Source organism: Podarcis vaucheri, assembly GCF_965113315.1.
Source record: "Podarcis vaucheri genome assembly, chromosome: 17".
Taxonomy (NCBI): domain Eukaryota; kingdom Metazoa; phylum Chordata; class Lepidosauria; order Squamata; family Lacertidae; genus Podarcis; species Podarcis vaucheri.
The window spans coordinates 32,033,271-32,052,040 of NC_138755.1; the positions used below are offsets into that span (position 1 = coordinate 32,033,271).

The following is an 18,770-nucleotide window of genomic DNA, read 5'->3' on the forward strand; positions in this document are numbered from 1 at the left end:
GAGCAGGGCAGGGTTAACTCAAAACAGCCTCTATGAAACAGCAAAATGGTGTGAAATTCTTCCACAGCATCTTAATTTAATTAAGTCAAATCTCTAAGCAATCAGCAGTGATTTAATTAAAAAGCTGGGGCTGATTAACCAATGATTTGATCTAATTTTATGGTCACGAGACTTGAGATATATTTTTAAGATCATCCATCTTGTGGAATTTCCTCAACAAATCTAAAACTTACAGCAGCTTGACACCTCAGATTGCACACAGTCACTCCTAAAAGAGACAATAGTCTTATGTTTCTGCCTGCTCAAAGTTCATAAAATGAACCTGCTAGATGTGTAGCATAGATTACACACCTACTGTATGTAAGTGAATAAACGGAAGGCTCCACTATCTATCTCAGTTACTGCAGCGATTAAGATCCAAGTTTATATCTATGGCCTTCGGAATTCCAGACCTACCATTCCTCTTCTGCAAAGGGCATCACAGGCCTACAGCTTTAAACTTGGAACTACATTTAGATTGGCATGATACACTTAGCCACAGCTTCTTCCAAAGAAGCCTGGGAATTATGGGCTCCATCTACACACGCAGTGTGATAGAAACCTGAGGTGGGAGAATGGACCTCACCACATCATAAGGCAGGTGGGGGAAACCACATTTTTGAGTGCTCCTTAAGAAAAATTTGCTTCCAGCAAAAATAAGTAGCACAGCAGGGGGAGAGAGCTAGGCTGGACACATTCACCCATTGGTGTTAATTAGCTACTTAATGTAATATATGTGGAAGGGCATTCAGAAATAGTGTCTCCTGCATGCAGTCCACTGTGGTACAGTCCATTCTACCACCTCATAGATCATTGAGGGTGAGACAGGCAACCTAGGATCCCTACTAGATCATCTTCAGCACCCTCACTAACCTATAATTCCCAGGATTCTTTGGAAGAAACCGTAACTCAGTGATGAAAAGCAATATAAAACTGTCATGTTGATAGGGTCAAAGTAAGCAGGAATCTGGCTATATATTTTATATATTGAAAGGCCAATGTATCTGGGGAGTTTAAATGGAATATCACTAAATTATACATTCATACCTCGGGATAAATATGCTTCAAGTTGAGCACATTTGGGTTGCGCTCTGCGGCGACCTGGAAGTAATGGAGCGTGTTACTTCCGGGTTTTGATGCTCGCGCATGCGCAGACACTCAAAATGATGTCACGCACATGCGCAGGAGCGGCAAAACACAACCTGCGCATGCGAAGACGTGCTGCCGCGTCTTACGTTATGTTCAGGATACGAACGGGGCTCTGGAACGGATCCCGTTCGCATCCCGATGTACCACTGTACTCCAGATTTATAACCAGGGAGTTTCCATGGGGGGAAAAAGGCATATAGGGTGGGTATCAGCCATCCTGTTATCTGACACAATATAGTTTTTCTGATTGAACCAGCAAAACACTGGCTGATTATGAACTAAGGAAAAGGTATCACTCCAGTCCAACTGTGCACAATCCTATAACATCCTTCCCCAACCTGGTCCCTCCAGATATTTTGGACTACAACTTCCATCAGCCCCAGCAAGCATGGCCTTTTGGATGCGAATCTCAGCCATACTTGCATTTTTTAAAAAAGTGGTTAGTGTGAATGTGTTCCTAGACTTTTAAAGCAGAAAACGGCATGGCTATTTTAAATAACGTGAATACGTAATAAACTGCCTTTAATTTTTTTTATTTGAAGCTACTTAAATACATGACATATTGTAGAAAAATACAAACATATTCCAAACAAAACAATAAACACCGAGAATGGAGGAAATCATGAAAGTCAGAACTGCATCGGTCACCATAAACTCAGCACATTGTTAGGCATGGGTAAGACCATTCGTTATCATATCTAATTCTGTGCTGGATTGCAGCCACCGTGTGTGTAATATATAGAGAGATGCCTATTGCGTGCTTAATATATTTCAGGTTTCTCCTGCAAAAGCAAGTAATGATACTAGTGTCATTCTAACTACACTGGAAGAATCAGCAGAGTGTAGGATGCAAACCACAACATTGTTCCCTGTCTATACTCCTTATCAGTCCCCGACACTGGTCTAGCGCAACCATCGTGGGATTTCAGGCGTGCAAAAGCTACTTCATGTTTCTTCTGGCCCCCACAAGATCTGCCAGCTAAAGGTAAAGGTAAAGGGACCCCTGACCATTAGGTCCAGTCACGGAAGACTCTGGGGTTGTGGTGCTCATCTCGCTTTATTGGCCGAGGGAGTCGGCGTACAGCTTCCGGGTCATGTGGCCAGCATGACCAAGCCACTTCTGGCAAACCAGAGCAGCGCATGGAAGCGCTGTTTACCTTCCCACTGGAGCTGTACCTATTTATCTACTTGCACTTTGATGTGCTTTTGAAGTGCTATGTTGGCAGGAGCAGGGACTGAGCAACAGGAGCTCACCCCGTCACGGGGATTCAAACCACCGACCTTCTGATCGGCAAGCTCTAGGCTCTGTGCCACCTGCGTCCCTCTCTGCCAGTTAAAGTTAGGTACAAAATAATGACTACCACTCAGGGTGGTAGGTGAGGACAGTGGCCATTGCAGAATTACCTACAGGATGATTCTGTTACCTACAGTACCCCATGAGAGGGATAGCCTTCCTATATAATGTATGGAATTGACATCTGAGTTACTACACACCAGATAACAACCATTGTTCTTTCTTTCTTTTGAAAGGTGGGGGGGGGGGAGGCAGGGGGCACCTTTTTGCTGTTGCTAGTTTTTTTTAAAATGGGAGTTTCTAAAAAGTTATCATCCTACTGCAAATCACCCCCCGTTCTGCCAGTAGATCTTAATCTACTTTCTGTCTAGTCTGGCTATACAACATCTTCATGCATATTCCCCAAGGATATAGGATAAAGATAGGTCCCTATAGGTGAATCTAGCCATTGACCAAGCTAATGTGGGGCTGCTTTCCCACAGACATATACACAGGTAGGGGCTGTTGAAGCAGCCATCTTTTGTTTGCATGCTAAGAGTCGGAAATGATCAGTGGTGTTTCCTTTGTGGGAGCTGAGAGTTGCAGATGTTCTTGTAATGGACAGTCTACCTATACTGCTTGCATGTTGCTGGTGGAAGAATAAACTAGCTTGAATTTGGGCACACAAAGAGCAAGCCTGAGTAGGTGAGCTGTGATTTGCAGCCATTGGCTGATGATGAAGGTTCCTTGAGCTGCGCTGCTCTTTGGGGGCTTGCAGGACCAGTGGCGTAGCGTGGGTTGTCAGCACCCGGGGCAAGGCAAGTAATTTGCACCCCCTGACCCGTGGATTTGCGCCCCCTAACCCTAACCCCAAGATGTTGCACCCGGTGTGGCCGGCCCCCCCTGCACCCCCCACGCTACGCCACTGTGCAGGACTATTGCCAATTGCTTTAGGAGTCTACTTCCTTCCAACACTCTCTCTTTGCATGTTTGCAAATTAGCAGGCTTCTGTAAGTCTTCAGGGCTCTCCTCCCATCAGCAGGAAATTGACTTCATTTAAAATAAAACCAACCAAACTCACCTCTTGGAACTTCCAAATGCTTGGAGAATTGGAATGGAATGAGCCTCCCCCCTTTCCCCCATATGATATAATGGGTATTCAGAAAATATTGGCAAGAGTAATAAATTAGTAAGTTAAAATTCCTTCTGTATATCAAGTTTAACCATAACAAAAAGGAGCACATGGACATACATTTAAGGGAAAGCTCATAAACAGACGTGACTGGTTTTTGCTCCGTGGTTATAATTCGCCTCCGAGGAATCATGCCATTAGTGCGTCTCAGAATCCTGTTAGGCCAGTCAGAAGCATTTTGCAATGTTTACAACCACAGAAGAATGTGATTCCAAAACAGGCAACAGTCGCAAACAATTAATATTGTGTGGGTAGCTTCCTTAGGCTGACTAGCACACTTTATTTTATTTTGTTAGGACTCCTCAATATTTCCTCTTGTCCCACTGCTTTCCCCTGGGGGGGGGAACTGCTCTTTAGCGCTCAATCAGAGCAAACAGCAATTTGGGTTTTCTCCAGATAGCCATTTGTTCCAATCTATCACTAAAGGGCAGTTCTTCCTTTGGAAAGGAAGGGGTCAACTGGCACAAGCGGAAGTGCAGATGAGCTCTCATGGAGGATGGATGACACATCTCCAATGGATTCTCCAATGGATTTTGAAAAATGCCTGCAAATGTGGAAATAGGATGGCTGGGAACATGTTCTCCTAATCATATAGCCATGCTTGCTCAAGCTGGTTCTTGTTTGGCTCACCTTGAACTAGTTTCTTCAAAGAAACAATGCACCAAGAGCCTACAAATGAGCCACTTAAAAAAAAAATCCAATCTACTTCTTATTATAGATGAGAATGAGGCATGTTGCCTAATGACATATTTTCAAACAGGTTCCCTAGAAGCTTACCAGGAACCATTCATTCATAGTGTAGAAGCAATGTGTGGCCAAAGTGGAGCAGTTGATGTGCTCCAGAACATAATCCTTGTTCACCAGTGGAGAATGTTGAGCTGGCCAATAAGCCCACTCAGTGCTCAATGGGTATAAATGAGCTGCACACTCTAGAATCATTTACAACAAGCCAGGGTTCCATAGCAGATGTGCAAAGGTTCCTCAATGAGTAAGCCAATGTGGACAAGGTTCCCTGAGGGTGGAAAATGTGAAAGCCAATAGAAATAAAGAAGAAAGCACTGCTCTTTTGACCTGAGGTGAAAGCAGACATTCTACTGCAGGCGGACGACTTGAATATAAAACTGAAAGGTACACGTAGAGCAAAACTTCAACAGTCAGTGAATTATGTGTCTGCTATCAGGGGCTGTAGGAATAATCCCGCAGTCCCAAATACACAGAGAATTATGAACACCCACAGGAACACTCTGTCAATTACCATGGCAACGTATTTCCAGTCATCTTCCACCTGTAAACACACAAGAAGACATATCATATTTAATGTGCCAGATTTAGACACAATTCAACTTTTCCCAGGTAATAAAACATTATCAGCTTGAGGTTCTGCTGAAAGAACTGTTTTGCCCATTCAATTGTGACATTTTCCAGCTTTTGTCTTGTGAAGATGCGCATGAAACTGGAGCATTGTGAAGTGTTGACATGTCCTAGTATCGCTGAATTCAAGAAGCTTAGCTGAAACCCTGCTGACTTCAGGACCAATGCTATGCCCATTTTGGAATAATTGTATCAGGAAACTTTCTTTAAGGCAAGTATCAGACATCTTCCATCTTCAGCTGTTTTAGACCAGCAGAGAGAAAGTGGGCATGATTTAGAGGTCCAAACGAAGCTGAACAGCAATGTCCTTTTCAGGAAGCTTTCCCTAACCTGATGCCTTCCAGATGTTTTGGACTACAACTTTCCTCAGCCCCAGCCAACTCAGCTGTGGTTGATGGAAACAAGTAACCCCCAAACATCTGGAGAGTACCACATTGGCAAAGGGTGTATTAGAGGATTGTGAACCATGTTTTGGAGCCCTGGACTTATACATAAATGACATTCTCTTTAAACCTGATTGCCACTAGTTTTACTGGAGAGCCACTTGGATGAAGAATGCTAAATGCACACAAAACGAGCCCCCCAGGACCTTCAAGATTAATTAATTTATTGTGGCATCAGCTTGACAACTGAGTGAGATATGGATGACTAAAACCTCCTGCTTTAATGCTTCCTGCTAAGTCCACTCAGACCCATACTCCTGTTTGGTAATGACAACTGGGAATACAGACGAAATCACTCTAAGGTCCATGTTTGGGACCCAGGCCTCCATTTGCTCATAAAATGTCTGCCTGTTATCTTGTTCCCAGGGCTACCAGTAATGTCAATTTCCCTCTTCCAGGAAGTACAGTACTGTTCCGTTTTATTACAGTGCACTCTTCAAAGAGCTCAGTGGAAAGAGCAAGATGGAAGATGGCCATCCTCTCCCTGCATTAGGAAGCTTTCCAGTAATTCCACTACAGTCAAAGACCTCAAACTGGCTGGGACCCTACGCTGTAGCTTACTTAGCATAATGGTTAATCTAGGCTTGGCCCCAAAGCTCCACTTCAACCCTATGTTAGTCTTTTGGCTCCCTTTCAAGACAGCTCCTTTGTTCCCTTGCATCAGCACAGCTCTACAGAATTCAATAGGGCTACATTGATTGACCACCACCCTGGGATGAGGGCCTCCATTTCTGTAGAACTTCTAAGTCCATATTCAGTGTCTTCATGCCAAAGAAAATGATACCCGGCTTAGCATGAAATATTTATCCCTTTAAATACGCAAACCTATTAGCATAATTGCTGAGTCCCATTTTTAAAAGCTGTTGCTCCCGTTTGTTTACTTACAGAGATGGCCCCACAAAACAGTGTTATTTAACTAGCAGCAAAATGCCCACCCAATGATAAGAAGGAGTTTTGCTGGTTGCTGCTTATCACTAGGTGCCCATCTTCACGCCTGATCCTTTGCTTCCAGGATGGCCAGTGTATAGGGATTGGCAATGTCAGCGACCTGCTGAAACCCATTCCTGGCGGTGGTTGATTGCTTAATCCCAGAGCTTCCTAGACCTGCTACTCCACCTTCTTGCTGCTTCTGCTTATTCACCTGCCTGCTCAAAGTGAGCAAGCAGTGAGAAGATAGAGGAGGAGGAGGAGGAGGAGGAGCTGCTGCAAGCTTTTTCCTTTCCCTCTGCAAAGTGGTACAAACTGGTCCTAGAGGGAGAGGCATGTGACTGGGCAGTGGAAAGAGTGCCAAGGAAGTGGAGAGCTCCCAAGGAGGGAATTTACTGAGGACACTTTGCCCAAGCACCCCTAAAACCTGAAATGGGCACTTCTTCTAGACCTGCTAAACACTACAGTCTTTCCCCCCTGTCATTAGTGTTGGGTTTGTGGATTGCTAGACATACAAATAGATATGAGATGAAGCTGGAGATTGGTACAATGGTTGCTGATGTCAAAAAGGCACTGTTTTTTCCCCACTTCAAGCCTGGCAAAGTGGCATTATCCCAGTATGCAGGTAAGTACATACTGGGGCAAAATGTTGCAAGCTTGCCAAATGCAGTCAGTGGACAATTTCACTCCTGCTAGCGCTGGAAGAGTAGGTGGGCTGACGGAGAGACATGCGACTATTTAATAAGACTATTTAATAATTTGTTAATAGTTATGCCCATATGGAACAGGGAAGAGGCAGGGGGACAGATCCAGAGTGTTTGGGGCAACCTGGTCAGATGGGTGGGGTATAAATAATAAAATGATGATGATGATGATGATGATGATGATGATGATGATGGAATAGGACATCCCTATTTTCATCAGAGAAATGTTGGAGGTTATGAGGCAGGTCTAGGAAAAGACTCATATTTGAACCCTTGGAGAACTGCTGCCAGTCAACATAGATAATATTGACCTAGACAGGGGTCAGCAAACTTTTCAGCAGGGGCCTGGTCCACTGTCCATCAGACCTTGTGGTGGGCCGGACTATATTTTGAAATGAATGAATTCCTATGTCCCACAAATAACCCAGAGATGCATTTTAAATAAAAGGACACCTTCTACTCTTGTAAAAACACACTGATTCCCAGACTGTCCACGGGCCAGATTTAGAAGGTGATTGGGCTGGATCCGGCCCCCAGGCCTTAGTTTGCCTACCCATGTCCTAGTCCTAGATGGACCAATGGCCTGTCTTGGTATTGTTCCCAGGATATTCTCTCTCTCTCTCTTCAACAGATCCCTCTTCAATACAGTACAACAGGGGTTGCCAACCTTTCTGGGCCTGTGGCCCATTTGCAAAACCAGAGAGAGACTATTGTGTGTACAACACACATGCTGCAATCAAGCACACAACACAGCCTAGTCTATTGGCACTAACAGAATGCTTCTTCAAGCCTTATTTCAGTGGGAAGGGGGGGGGCTGTGTTTGGGAGATCACAAGAGCCCTGAGGACCAGAGAGCCCAGGGGTGAAGGCTGAGGGAAAAAGGGAACATGTTCGCACTTGCATTAGATGCTTTTCCCTTTCTAAAATGGAAAAGCTTTCCTGGTATGCATAACCATTGCAGTGCTGCCCACATAAAAGCACAGGCTTGTTCCCTGAGGTGCAGTCTTCATTTCTGTTGAAACCGTAGGGAGCTTTCTTCCCTCAGCAGCTCCCATAGTAATTACATTATTTACATTACAACAGCTGTTCAAGGATCCTACTGAGATTAACATCCCCGTTGTGCTGCCACGTTCTCAGAAAGACGGCAAACGCCAAAATGCTTCTAGCCTAAGTACACAAGACAGATGGGATCTGGGGAAGGTAGGAGATGGAAGCACCTTCATATTATAGCAAGGGCTCTGAGGTAAAATAAATGGCGGCAGCAGTTCTTAGACACTGGAAGACTACTGTTATGACATGAGCCTGGAAATCAGCGACAGCCACGACTCTGAGGAAGAAGGGGAAGGGCTGTAGTTCAGTCAAGGCACGTCTGCTTGACCTACACAAGGTCCCAGGGTCAACCCGCAGCATGAACAGGTGTCCTTATTTTCCAGGCACAGTCCCAGATTTACAGAAGCTATCCTGGTTTCTGATTTGATCCTGGAATGTCCCGCTTTCCCTTGGAACATCCCTATTTTCATTGGAGAAATGTTGGAGAGTATTGAGTTCTGCGACCCCCGAGCCAAGGAGATAAGTAACTATACAACCTTTAGAAGACATCTGAAGGCAGCTCTGCAGAGGGAAGTTTTTTGTAATGTTAATGTTTTATTATGTCTTTATGTATGTTGGAAGCTGCCCAGAGTGTCTGGGGCAACCCGGTCAGATGGGTGGGGAAATTATAATAATAATAATAATAATAATAATAATAATAATAATAATAATAATAATGGAATAGGACATCCCTATTTTCATCAGAGAAATGTTGGAGGTTATGAGGTAGGTCTGGGAAAAGACTCATACTTGAACCCTTGGAGAACTGCTACCAGTCAACATAGATAATATTGACCTAGATGGACCAATGGCCTGACTTGGTATTGTTCCCAGGATTCTCTCTCTCTCTCTCTCTCTCTCTCTCTCTCTCTCTCTCTCTGTGTGTGTACACAGCCTCCATCAGATTTATTTAAGTGCCTCTGCTAACAGGCATTAGCCAGCTTCCCGTGTTCCTAAGAATCACCTGGATCAGGAACACCACTGGTGCAAACTGTGGAGGTGCTCTAAATTCAGGACTAGGCCCCAGCGCCAAGCCAGAGTCTGTCAGTCAGGTGCCCCTTGGACCAGTGGCCCCTGATTGAGAATCCCCAGAGACAGCACCCCTTAAGCCGCATTCCCCTGAGGAACTACTCTTTTCACTGACATTGGTGCCTGCTCGCCAGTGTGACACTGGGCATGTACCCATTTAGCAATGCTTCCCCTCTCTTCTGGAGTTCTACAGAGTTATACTAGAGCTCAGAAGGAGCTGCATTTCATTTCAGGGAGTGTCACTGTTTGTCCTGGAAAAAGGCCTTCACCATTTTCCTTACTGACGCCCTGAGAACTTACATGGCACCAGGGCTGGCATCAACCAAGGTCTTGAGCCTTCTGCCATTGCTTGTGTTATGCCCCAAATTTATTGATGATGATGATGATGATAACAATAATAATAATAATAATTTATTTACACCCCACCCATCTGGGTGGCTCCCAACAGAATATTAAAAACACCAGACATTAAAAACTTCCCTAAACAGGGCTGCCTTCAGACGTCTTCTAAAAGTCAGGTAGTTTTTATTTCCTTGACATCTGATCGGAGGGCGTTCCACAGGGCGGGCGGCACTACTGAGAAGGCCCTCTGCATGGTTCCCTGTAACCTCATTTGCTGCAGTGAGGGAACCCACCAGAAGGCCCTCAGATCTGGACCTCAATGTCCAGGCTGAACGATGCGGGTGGAGACACTCCTTCAGGTATACTGAGGACTTTTGAGGACTTTTGACCAATACCAGGCTGTTGTTGGACTATAACTCCCATCAGACACAGCCACCCTGGCTGATGGTCAAGCATGATGGAAGTTATAGTTACAGCAACAGCCTGAGGGTACCGTGTTGGGGAAGGTCTACCTCATAACTCAGCTGCTGGTTCTCAGATACAAATTCATTCTCAAGACACCAGAACGCTTACCTCTTTGGTCTCATTCTGACTCCTCATGTTTTCTGCGATGAACTGGACACTGCTAATCACTTCTTTGACCTCAGGGGAGAATTCTGCTTGCTCAGCCCCCCATTTAGCCGACTGGTGGCTTGGTCTCCTTTTCTTACCCGTGGACGGTTCACTGGGTTTGTCGCAGTGGCAGCATCTGTGCTCGCTGTAGACTTTGGCTTCCCCTGGGTCATCGGCCTTTGGCTTGCTGGATTTAGCGGCACCATTTTTCTTGGTTTTCTTAGGCTGGGCTTCAATGTGTTTCTGGACGGGTCTCTTCATCATCAGGACTTTGGGCAGGAGACGGAGGAAAACGGTTTTCACCCACTTGGGCATTGTGTGAGTCATCGGAGTCCTGTAGTGGATGTTCAGTACAAAGACTGTGACGACGATAGAGAGAGTAACGAATATCATGGTGAACAGCAGGTATTCTCCTACCAGAGGGATTACCAGAGAGGTAGAGGGGATTGTCTCTGTGATTACCAACAGGAACACTGTCAAAGAAAGTAGGACAGAGATGCAAAGAGTCACTTTCTCTCCACAGTCCGATGGAAGGTAGAAAACCAATACAGTCAGGAATGAAATGAACAGGCAGGGGATGATCAGATTAATGGTGTAGAACATGGGCAGCCTTCGGATATAAAACGAGTAGGTTATGTCGGTGTAGATCTCCTCACAGCAGTTGTACTTGATATCGTGTTTATAGCCAGAAGCATCAACTATTTCCCATTCGTTATTCTCCCAAAGGTCGTTCATATCCACTTTGGAGCCAACAATTAGAAGGTCAATTTTAGCTTTGTCGTAAGTCCACGACCCAAATTTCAGGGAGCAGTTTTGGTGATCGAAGGGGAAGAAGGTAATATCCATGGGGCAGGAGCTTTTAAAGATGGCGGGTGGCGTCCACGTGATGGTACCATCATATTTGAGAAGAGCTTTGGTTCGCCCTTCGACCTGGAAATCTCCAACGGCACTGGAAATGCAAACACAAGGCAGTCTTAAGTTGTACCATGCAATATTAATACAGAAGGATTTGGTTTGGTTTTGATTATATATATATTTTTTAAAAGCTGTAAAATGATGAGGAACTAGAGTTCATACTTGTTGTATAAGACAATATCAGGTTTCCATATTTTATCCGCTGGCACACGGATAAACTCAATCCCTTCGTATTCCATTGGATTCCACCGCAGTTTGTAGTCGTTCCAAATCTAAAAGAGAGAAAAAACTAGTTTTTGGATCCTAGAAAATTCACCCTGCACCTGCAGCTTGATTTTTGGGGCTTTTGTTGATATTTTTTCCTTCACCCAAAGCCTCTTTGTTTAGCAAGATTGGATTTTGGGCATGATGGCTATGTTTGAGATTGGATTTTGGGTATGATGGCTATGTTTGAGATTGGATTTTGGGCATGCTGGCTATGTTTGAGATTGGATTTTGGGCATGATGGCTATGTTTGAGATTGGATTTTGGGCATGATGGCTATGCTCTACCTCCACTGTCTCTGAATGCCATTTGCTGGGAATCACAGGTGGGCCAAGTGCTGCTGCACTTAGGTCCTGCTTTCGGTGTCCCCACAGGCATCTGGTTGGCCACCATGAGAACAAGATGCTAGACTTGATGAGCCAGTGACCTGATCCAGCAAGCTCTTCTTCTGCTCAAACACCACTTGAACATGAATGTCACTGTATTGCCTTAGACAACAGTGTTAGACAACCAGGCAGAGGGCCTTCTCAGCAGTGGCACCCGCCCTGTGGAACGCGCACCCATCAGATGTCAAGGAAATAAACAACTGTCTGACTTTTTGAAGACATCTGAAGGCAACCCTGTTTAGGGAAGTTTTTTATGTTTGACGTTTTCTCATGTTTTTAATATTCTGTTGGGAGCCACCCAAAGTGGCTGGGGAAGCCAGATGGGCGGGGTGTAAACAATAAATTATATTATTATTGTTATGAAGATAGAATAGAATAGCTTCATATATTTTTATACTATTTTAATAATTTATATACCACTTTATACCATAGTGTCTAAGCAGTGTACAAAGATATACCATACATAATAAAACCAGTTAATAATAATAATAATAATAATAATAATAATAATAATAATAATAAATTAGATTAATATACCTCCCTTCATCATAAGAACTCAGAGTGGCTCACAGACTGTATGTCAAATTTTTGTAACTCATCCTGGGACCCTTGGGTGTAGGACGGGTAATAAACCAAAATAATAGTGATAATAATAAAGACCACAGTAATCCATGAGTGGTTATACTATTGATGTTGTGACAACAAGATCCACCCTCACAATAGATTCCTGCTTCCTTATGCCAGGAACTGTTTTGGAGCCATCCCAACCATAACTTTGAAGCCCAACGCTATTGTGAAATACACCCTAGCGCACAAATATCCACTTACATGTCGCAGCCATAGATTGGTTTCCATAATCTGATTGACTTCATCCTAGAGACAGAAGAGGGCAAATGATTTACTCCTACAGTTGTGTCATGGGGCTGCTTCACACAGTCCCTTAGGGTGCAGACAGGGGTATGGGAGGCAATCTCAGAGGCTTCTATGGGCCCTCCTGACTGCAGGCAGAACAACAGCCCAGGAGAGATCAGGCACATTTGTGGAGGGTAGGTCTATTATCAAGAAGAAGAAGAGTTTGGACTTGATATCCCGCCTTTCACTCCCCTTCAGGAGTCTCAAAGCGGCTAACAATCTCCTTTCCCTTCCTCCCCCACAACAAACACTCTGTGAGGTGAGTAAGGCTGAGAGACTTCAGAGAAGTGTGACTGGCCCAAGGTCACCCAGCAGCTGCATGTGGAGGAGCGGAGATGTGAACCTGGTTCACCAGATTACAAGTCCACCGCTCCTAACCACTACACCACACTGGCTCTCACATTGTGTCCCCCCCAGAGGTACTCCTCCTCCTCTAACACCCCATATACCACAAAGCTATACTTATTGGAAGGAAGGCCAATACATTGACTCATACAGAGACACAATGTCTCCACAATGAAGTGACTGAATGAGCCAATCAGACACGACACAGAGACGCAGCAGGATTGCTGGCTCTCGGCAGAGGCTGATTGGAAAGAGACAAGGCCAGACCGAGATGTAAGGGGCGAGTGGATGCATCAGCTCCCAGGGAGTGAACTGACATCTAGATCCACACAAACCTAGACTTCCATTACTGAAAAAGTGATTTTGAGTTCAAAAGTAAGGGTGCGTCTTCTATGACCAGGAGGTTTGGATTGCACAGCGCCTCACTATCTGGCTGGCACTGCACAGTTAGCCTTACCACATTTGCAAGCTGTGTAATTGCCACTTCAAAATACACTGTAACTGGATCTGACACGTTTTCCACAGGTCTGATGTACTGGTTGTAACGGGAGAAGAGTTTGTGAAACAGCCTTTCTTCAGATTTGCATGCCAAGCCATCTAGGGAAGAAAAGGAAATAGCAGAAGGAAGAAGTCACTGAACACGGGGCAAGAAAATGGAATAATAATAAAAGATAAGCCTCCAGACATTTGAATATTCATTCATACCTTTTAAAGGTTTTAATCACATCACAATACCAACTTCTGCATGCTGAATTAATGCCTGATAAGCCACTGAATTATTCTGCAGCAGAGAGATTTGGTTCTGGCGAGCACCTGTCTCTTACATACAAACACAACTGGATGCACAGCAATAGAGCTGGCCAAGGATTCATACGCGTGGCAGTATCACGATCGATAACACTGGCAACACAATGGGCGTGGTTGGCTAAACTGTGGCCTGGGGTCAGGGCCGGATTTAGGTTTGATGAGGCCCTAAGCTATTGAGGGACGCGGGTGGCGCTGTGGGTTAAACCACAGAGCCTAGGGCTTGCCGATCAGAAGGTCGGTGGTTCGAATCCCCGCGACGGGGTGAGCTCCCGTTGCTTGGTCCCTGCTCCTGCCAACCTAGCAATTCGAAAGCATGTCAAAGTGCAAGTAGATAAATAGGTACCACTCTGGCGGGAAGGTAAACGGTGTTTCCGTGCACTCCTCTGGTTTCGCCAGAAGCGGCTTAGTCATGCTGGCCACATGACCCGGAAGCTGTACGCCGGCTCCCTCAGCCAATAAAGCGAGATGAGCGCCGCAACCCCAGAGTCGGCCATGACTGGATCTAATGGTCAGGGGTCCCATTACTTTTAAGCTACTGAAGGTAATGGGGCCCATTATATGTCCAGCTGTCCTTTGCCAACAACAAATTGTTGCTGTTTTTGTGTTGAATATATGCTATATGGTAATTTATGGACGTAATACGTATCTAAAGCCATTTGCACATAACAAAAAGTAATTGATATGGAAATGAGCAAACCAGTGATATTTTAGGGAGCAGGCTGGCAGGGGGGCCCATTACTTACATCACAGGAGCCTACACAACACAAAACACTGTTGCTGTATGTTTATTTGTTTTTTAGTTTATTTGTTTTTTAATCTTATATTTTGGGAATGTACATCCAGTTTTTTTTCCTTTAAGTTTTTGGGGGGCTCCCAAGAGAGTGGGGCCCTAAGCTATAGCTTGTTTAGCTTATACGTAAATCCGGCACTGCCTGGGGTTCACACATGCCTATGGATTGCTCAAAAGTGGTATCATCCAATGCTGTTGCATATTGGGTGGTTTCGTTTGTTTGGTGCGATGGTGGGCAACCTGTCCTGGATAGGTTTGCACTCCTTCTCATGGATCGGTGTCAGTCTGGGAGCGCACATCGATCCAGCCTTATCCTTAAAGCCCTACATGCCTCAAGGCCTGTGTAACTGAAGGAACACCTCCTTCACTTGCAAATGGGAGAGCCAACTGCTCTACTGGCACTGGCTCCTGTGCCTTTATCAGGAATATTATTTATTGACCATTTGGGAGGTGAAGGGAGAAATACAAGCTTCAGAGGAATTACTGGGCTAGCCTGTGCAAAATGACTTGGTCAAGCTAGGGCCATGAAGGGCTATTGAGAGCCATTGGCAATGCAAGAGAACTGCCCTTCCCCTTTGCCATGAAGTGTGAGCAGAGACTGGGGGTTTGGAATGTTGCCAAGGTAACTGGGTGTGAGGTGACAGGAAAAGAGAGTTTTGAGCAAGAGTTGTTGGGAAGAAGAAGAAGAAGGAAGAAGGACTGGGATCCATCTTGGGCAGGCTGGCTGAAGGCCACAAGTCCCTCTTGAAATGACCATGCTGTAAGATCCGGACTCCCTCCATGCAGACTGAAGGTGCAAATTGGCGAATAAACCATATTTCTTAAAGCTACGGCAGTCTCCGCCATGTCTTAGTTTTCCAAAGGACCACAGATCCTGGGCCTGGAACCTCATGGTCTCTTGCCACCACTTGGCAGAGAGAGAGGGGGAGGCACCCAACTTTTGTAACATTATTTATTTGGGAAACACCCACCCCACCTTTCCATTTAGGGAAAAAAACCCACAAGAGGCAGCTATCATCATATTAGCAAGTGAGACTAACTTTATTCAGATGTTATATGAATGAATGGTGAGGGAGAGTAAGGATGCTTGTATCTGGCCTCTATGTAAATCCTTAGAAGGTCTGAAAGTGCTTCTGCCCCTATAACTGTATGCATTGAAGTTAGGTGCCCATATAATGCTGCCTCACTGCCCCTCAGCATGTTAATACCATATCTGAAAAGGGTTAATGCCTATCTCCATGCTGAGAAAAGCTTCACCTGCTGGTTTCTGTACATTATGGTACTTTGGAAGACACAGCAGCAGGCCAGACATTTTGGGGGTCAATTGGCAAGTACAGTCATACCTCGGGTTACGAACGTGATCATCCGTGCGGGAGGCACGTTTGCAACCCGCAGCGTTTGCAGCCTGAAGCGCTGTGTCTGCACATGCGCGTGATGTGAGTCAGCGCTTCTGCACATGCGCATGATGCCATTTTGTGCTTCTGCGCATGCACGAGCACCGAAACCTGGAAGTAACCCGTTCTGTACCAGAACGGGTTACTTCCAGGTTTGGCATGGTCCACAACCTGAAAACGGGCAACCCACAGCGTTCGTAACCCGAGGTATAGTCTGGAGGAGAAGAAGCTGCTGTTAAAGACAAATAACATTTTTTGAGAGGGTGGTGGGAAAGCTGACAACTCAACTTCTTGAATCTCAGCCTCTGTAACAAAACAAAACAAAACAAAACAAAAGTTTGGGAATTGTTGGCTAACAAGCATGAGTTGTAAGTGGGTTTGCTGACATTTCAGTGTTGCTTTTAAAAAAAACCCAGTCTTGCTCCTAAGTTTTCAACAGCAGCCCGACTTGATCAAATTAAGCAGGCAAAGTCTTTTCCATTACCCATTTCATTGCCAGGTTCGCCAGGATAATTTTTGTGCACATCGCTGTTTTTGTTAAAGGCAGAGAAGCAAGATCGGGCTACCCTAACTGAGAGAATGGCATTGATCTTCCTCTTAAATTCAGCCTCAAAAAAAGGGCCTTGCATATTTTAGCAAGCATGACTCGACAACAGTTTGCGAAGAAACTGTAGCACTTTGGTATGAGAATCCCTCTGGGTTGTTTCTTGGTCCTTGTCCTCCCTTTTCTCTTGCCAGGTGGCCCCAATCCACAAAGTGCCATTTGCAGCCAGATGCTACACAGCCTTGCACAAAGATAAGTTCTGCTGAGTTTAATAGAGTTTACTCTCAAGGAGGTGTGCATAGGCTTGCACCTCTCCAGCAGCAGCTTAGTAGTTAGAACATCTGGTTTGTGTGTAGAAGGTCAGGGTTCAACCCCTACCATCTTCCGGCAGTGTCCCCTGAGTGAAACCCTGGAGAGCAGCTGTCAGCCAGTGCTGGCAATACTGAACTAAATGAACAAATGATTAGATTCCTATGTTCAGTCTGTGTGGAAGAAACAGAGGCCAAGAATCCCTCGCAAAACAAAACCACTTCGTCTTTTGAAATAGCCACTTGTGTTTGGTGTTTTGCGACAGGATCTCTGCCTAACCCTCACAGGGTTGTTGTGAAGATAAGAGTGTGTACCCCACCTTGAAGAAAAGATGGGGGTAGAAGTGTAACATTAAATAACAAATAAACAAACTTATTTCCAGATAGATACATCTCCCCCACTTCAATTAAACTAGATTATAGAATATAGAAACCTCATACTTTGCATTCATAAATACAGCTGCCTCTTTAACCAAGTATTTGGGTCACCTACCTAGCATCCCAAATAATAAAAAGCACGCATACAACAATCTTTTCTTTTGAGCTGGATTCAAAAGGATTAATCACCAGCATTATAAATGTCTAAAGAGAAATATAGGGCAGGCTGGGGGGTGAGGAGAGAGACACAAGATAAAAGCAACTTACCTTGAAGGAGGATGAATAACACGTTTGCCCACAGATAGAAAGTGAAATAAAGAAACCCCAAGCATTTCTGAGAAAGCATTGTCCGACAAGCACAGATGCTCTTTCTTCCAAGAGAGGAAAGAAAGAAAGAAGAAGATGATGGGGAGGTGAATAAGTACCTCAGATCTTCAGTGCTGCAATAAGTAGTTCAGTTTAGCACCCCAAGCTGCAGCCATACACAGACGATGGTTTTAAATAAACGTGCCATCCTTTGAGAGAGGGAGGGAATCTTCCATAGAAGGAAGAGTTTTACTGCCTGCTCTTTAAGAGAAGACAACATTGACGGACATCAGGTGACTCCTCACATTTCACAAAAGTGTGTGTGTGTGTGTGTGATGTGTGAAAGAGAGAGAGAGAGAGAGAGAGAGAGAGGACTGCACAGCAGAGACTGGCTGCATAGTGCAGAAGGCAGTTCCCAAGTACGGCTCGGAGACTTGTGCAGTGCTGCAGTGTTGATCTGACTCAGGAATCTACCTTTTAAAACTCCCCGGTGTTTCATTTTAGCTGCGGAGATATGGTGGGCAGTGTGTGGCTCAAACCAGGTTGCCAACTTTAGCGCTGGCTCAGTTTCTGTGCTGATGCAGATGTGGCAGGCAGAAATGGAAGGAAGGGTAGCTTTTCCCAACAGGGAGATTGAGGAGATGGAGAAAAACTACACCTGCTTCCATTTCTGCCTGTCACATTTCTGCTTTGTGTATTTTATTTTTTGTAATGGCTTTGGCTATTTTGTCAAATATTTGTACAATTCCTACATCTGCTTAATATCTGCATACTGAGTGGCTGTTTTAAAAGCCATGTACCTGGCACCTTTGTGGGGGTCATCTATTTTTCATTTGTTATGTTGGTGCTGTTTTTATCATATTGTTAATATTTGGTCCTGTTCCCGCCAATAAGACCCTGGCTGGATGAGTTTCATGAGAGCTCAGTTGGTATGGTGGCTCAGAGCAGGAAGTCTCTCATTCAAAGGCCACTCCCATGACAAACTCAAAGAATGGCTTTAGGCTGCATCTTTTTCCAGAAACTATGCATACAAATGAATGTGCATAGGTGGGGGGTTTGATGTTGTAGATGGTGACCCTCATGGTTCATCTCCGTAGGGAGGTCCACATTCCATATACCAGTGTTTCCCAAACGTTTTTGGGCAACGGCACACCTGTTTACCGGAAAAAAATCTCGCGGCACACCACCATTAAAGCCCCGCCCCGTGACGTCAGCGCGCAGCGTCATGCCGGGAGGGACGCACAAAAGTGA

The 18,770-nt window shown here is 45.0% G+C and overlaps 1 protein-coding gene across 1 annotated transcript; it reads right to left on the reverse strand.

Moving 5' to 3' along the window:
• Window positions 1-3,406: 3,406 nt before the first annotated feature.
• Window positions 3,407-18,025, reverse strand: CHRNA6 (cholinergic receptor nicotinic alpha 6 subunit). Its single transcript, XM_082204995.1, has 6 exons — window positions 17,481-18,025; window positions 13,450-13,589; window positions 12,564-12,608; window positions 11,248-11,357; window positions 10,132-11,119; window positions 3,407-4,938 (listed from the first exon to the last, which is right to left on the reverse strand). Exons 1-6 carry the CDS (start codon window positions 17,557-17,559, stop codon window positions 4,816-4,818), a joined length of 1,485 nt encoding a protein of 494 aa, XP_082061121.1. The 5' UTR covers window positions 17,560-18,025; the 3' UTR covers window positions 3,407-4,815.
• Between the last annotated feature and the right edge of the window lie 745 nt (window positions 18,026-18,770).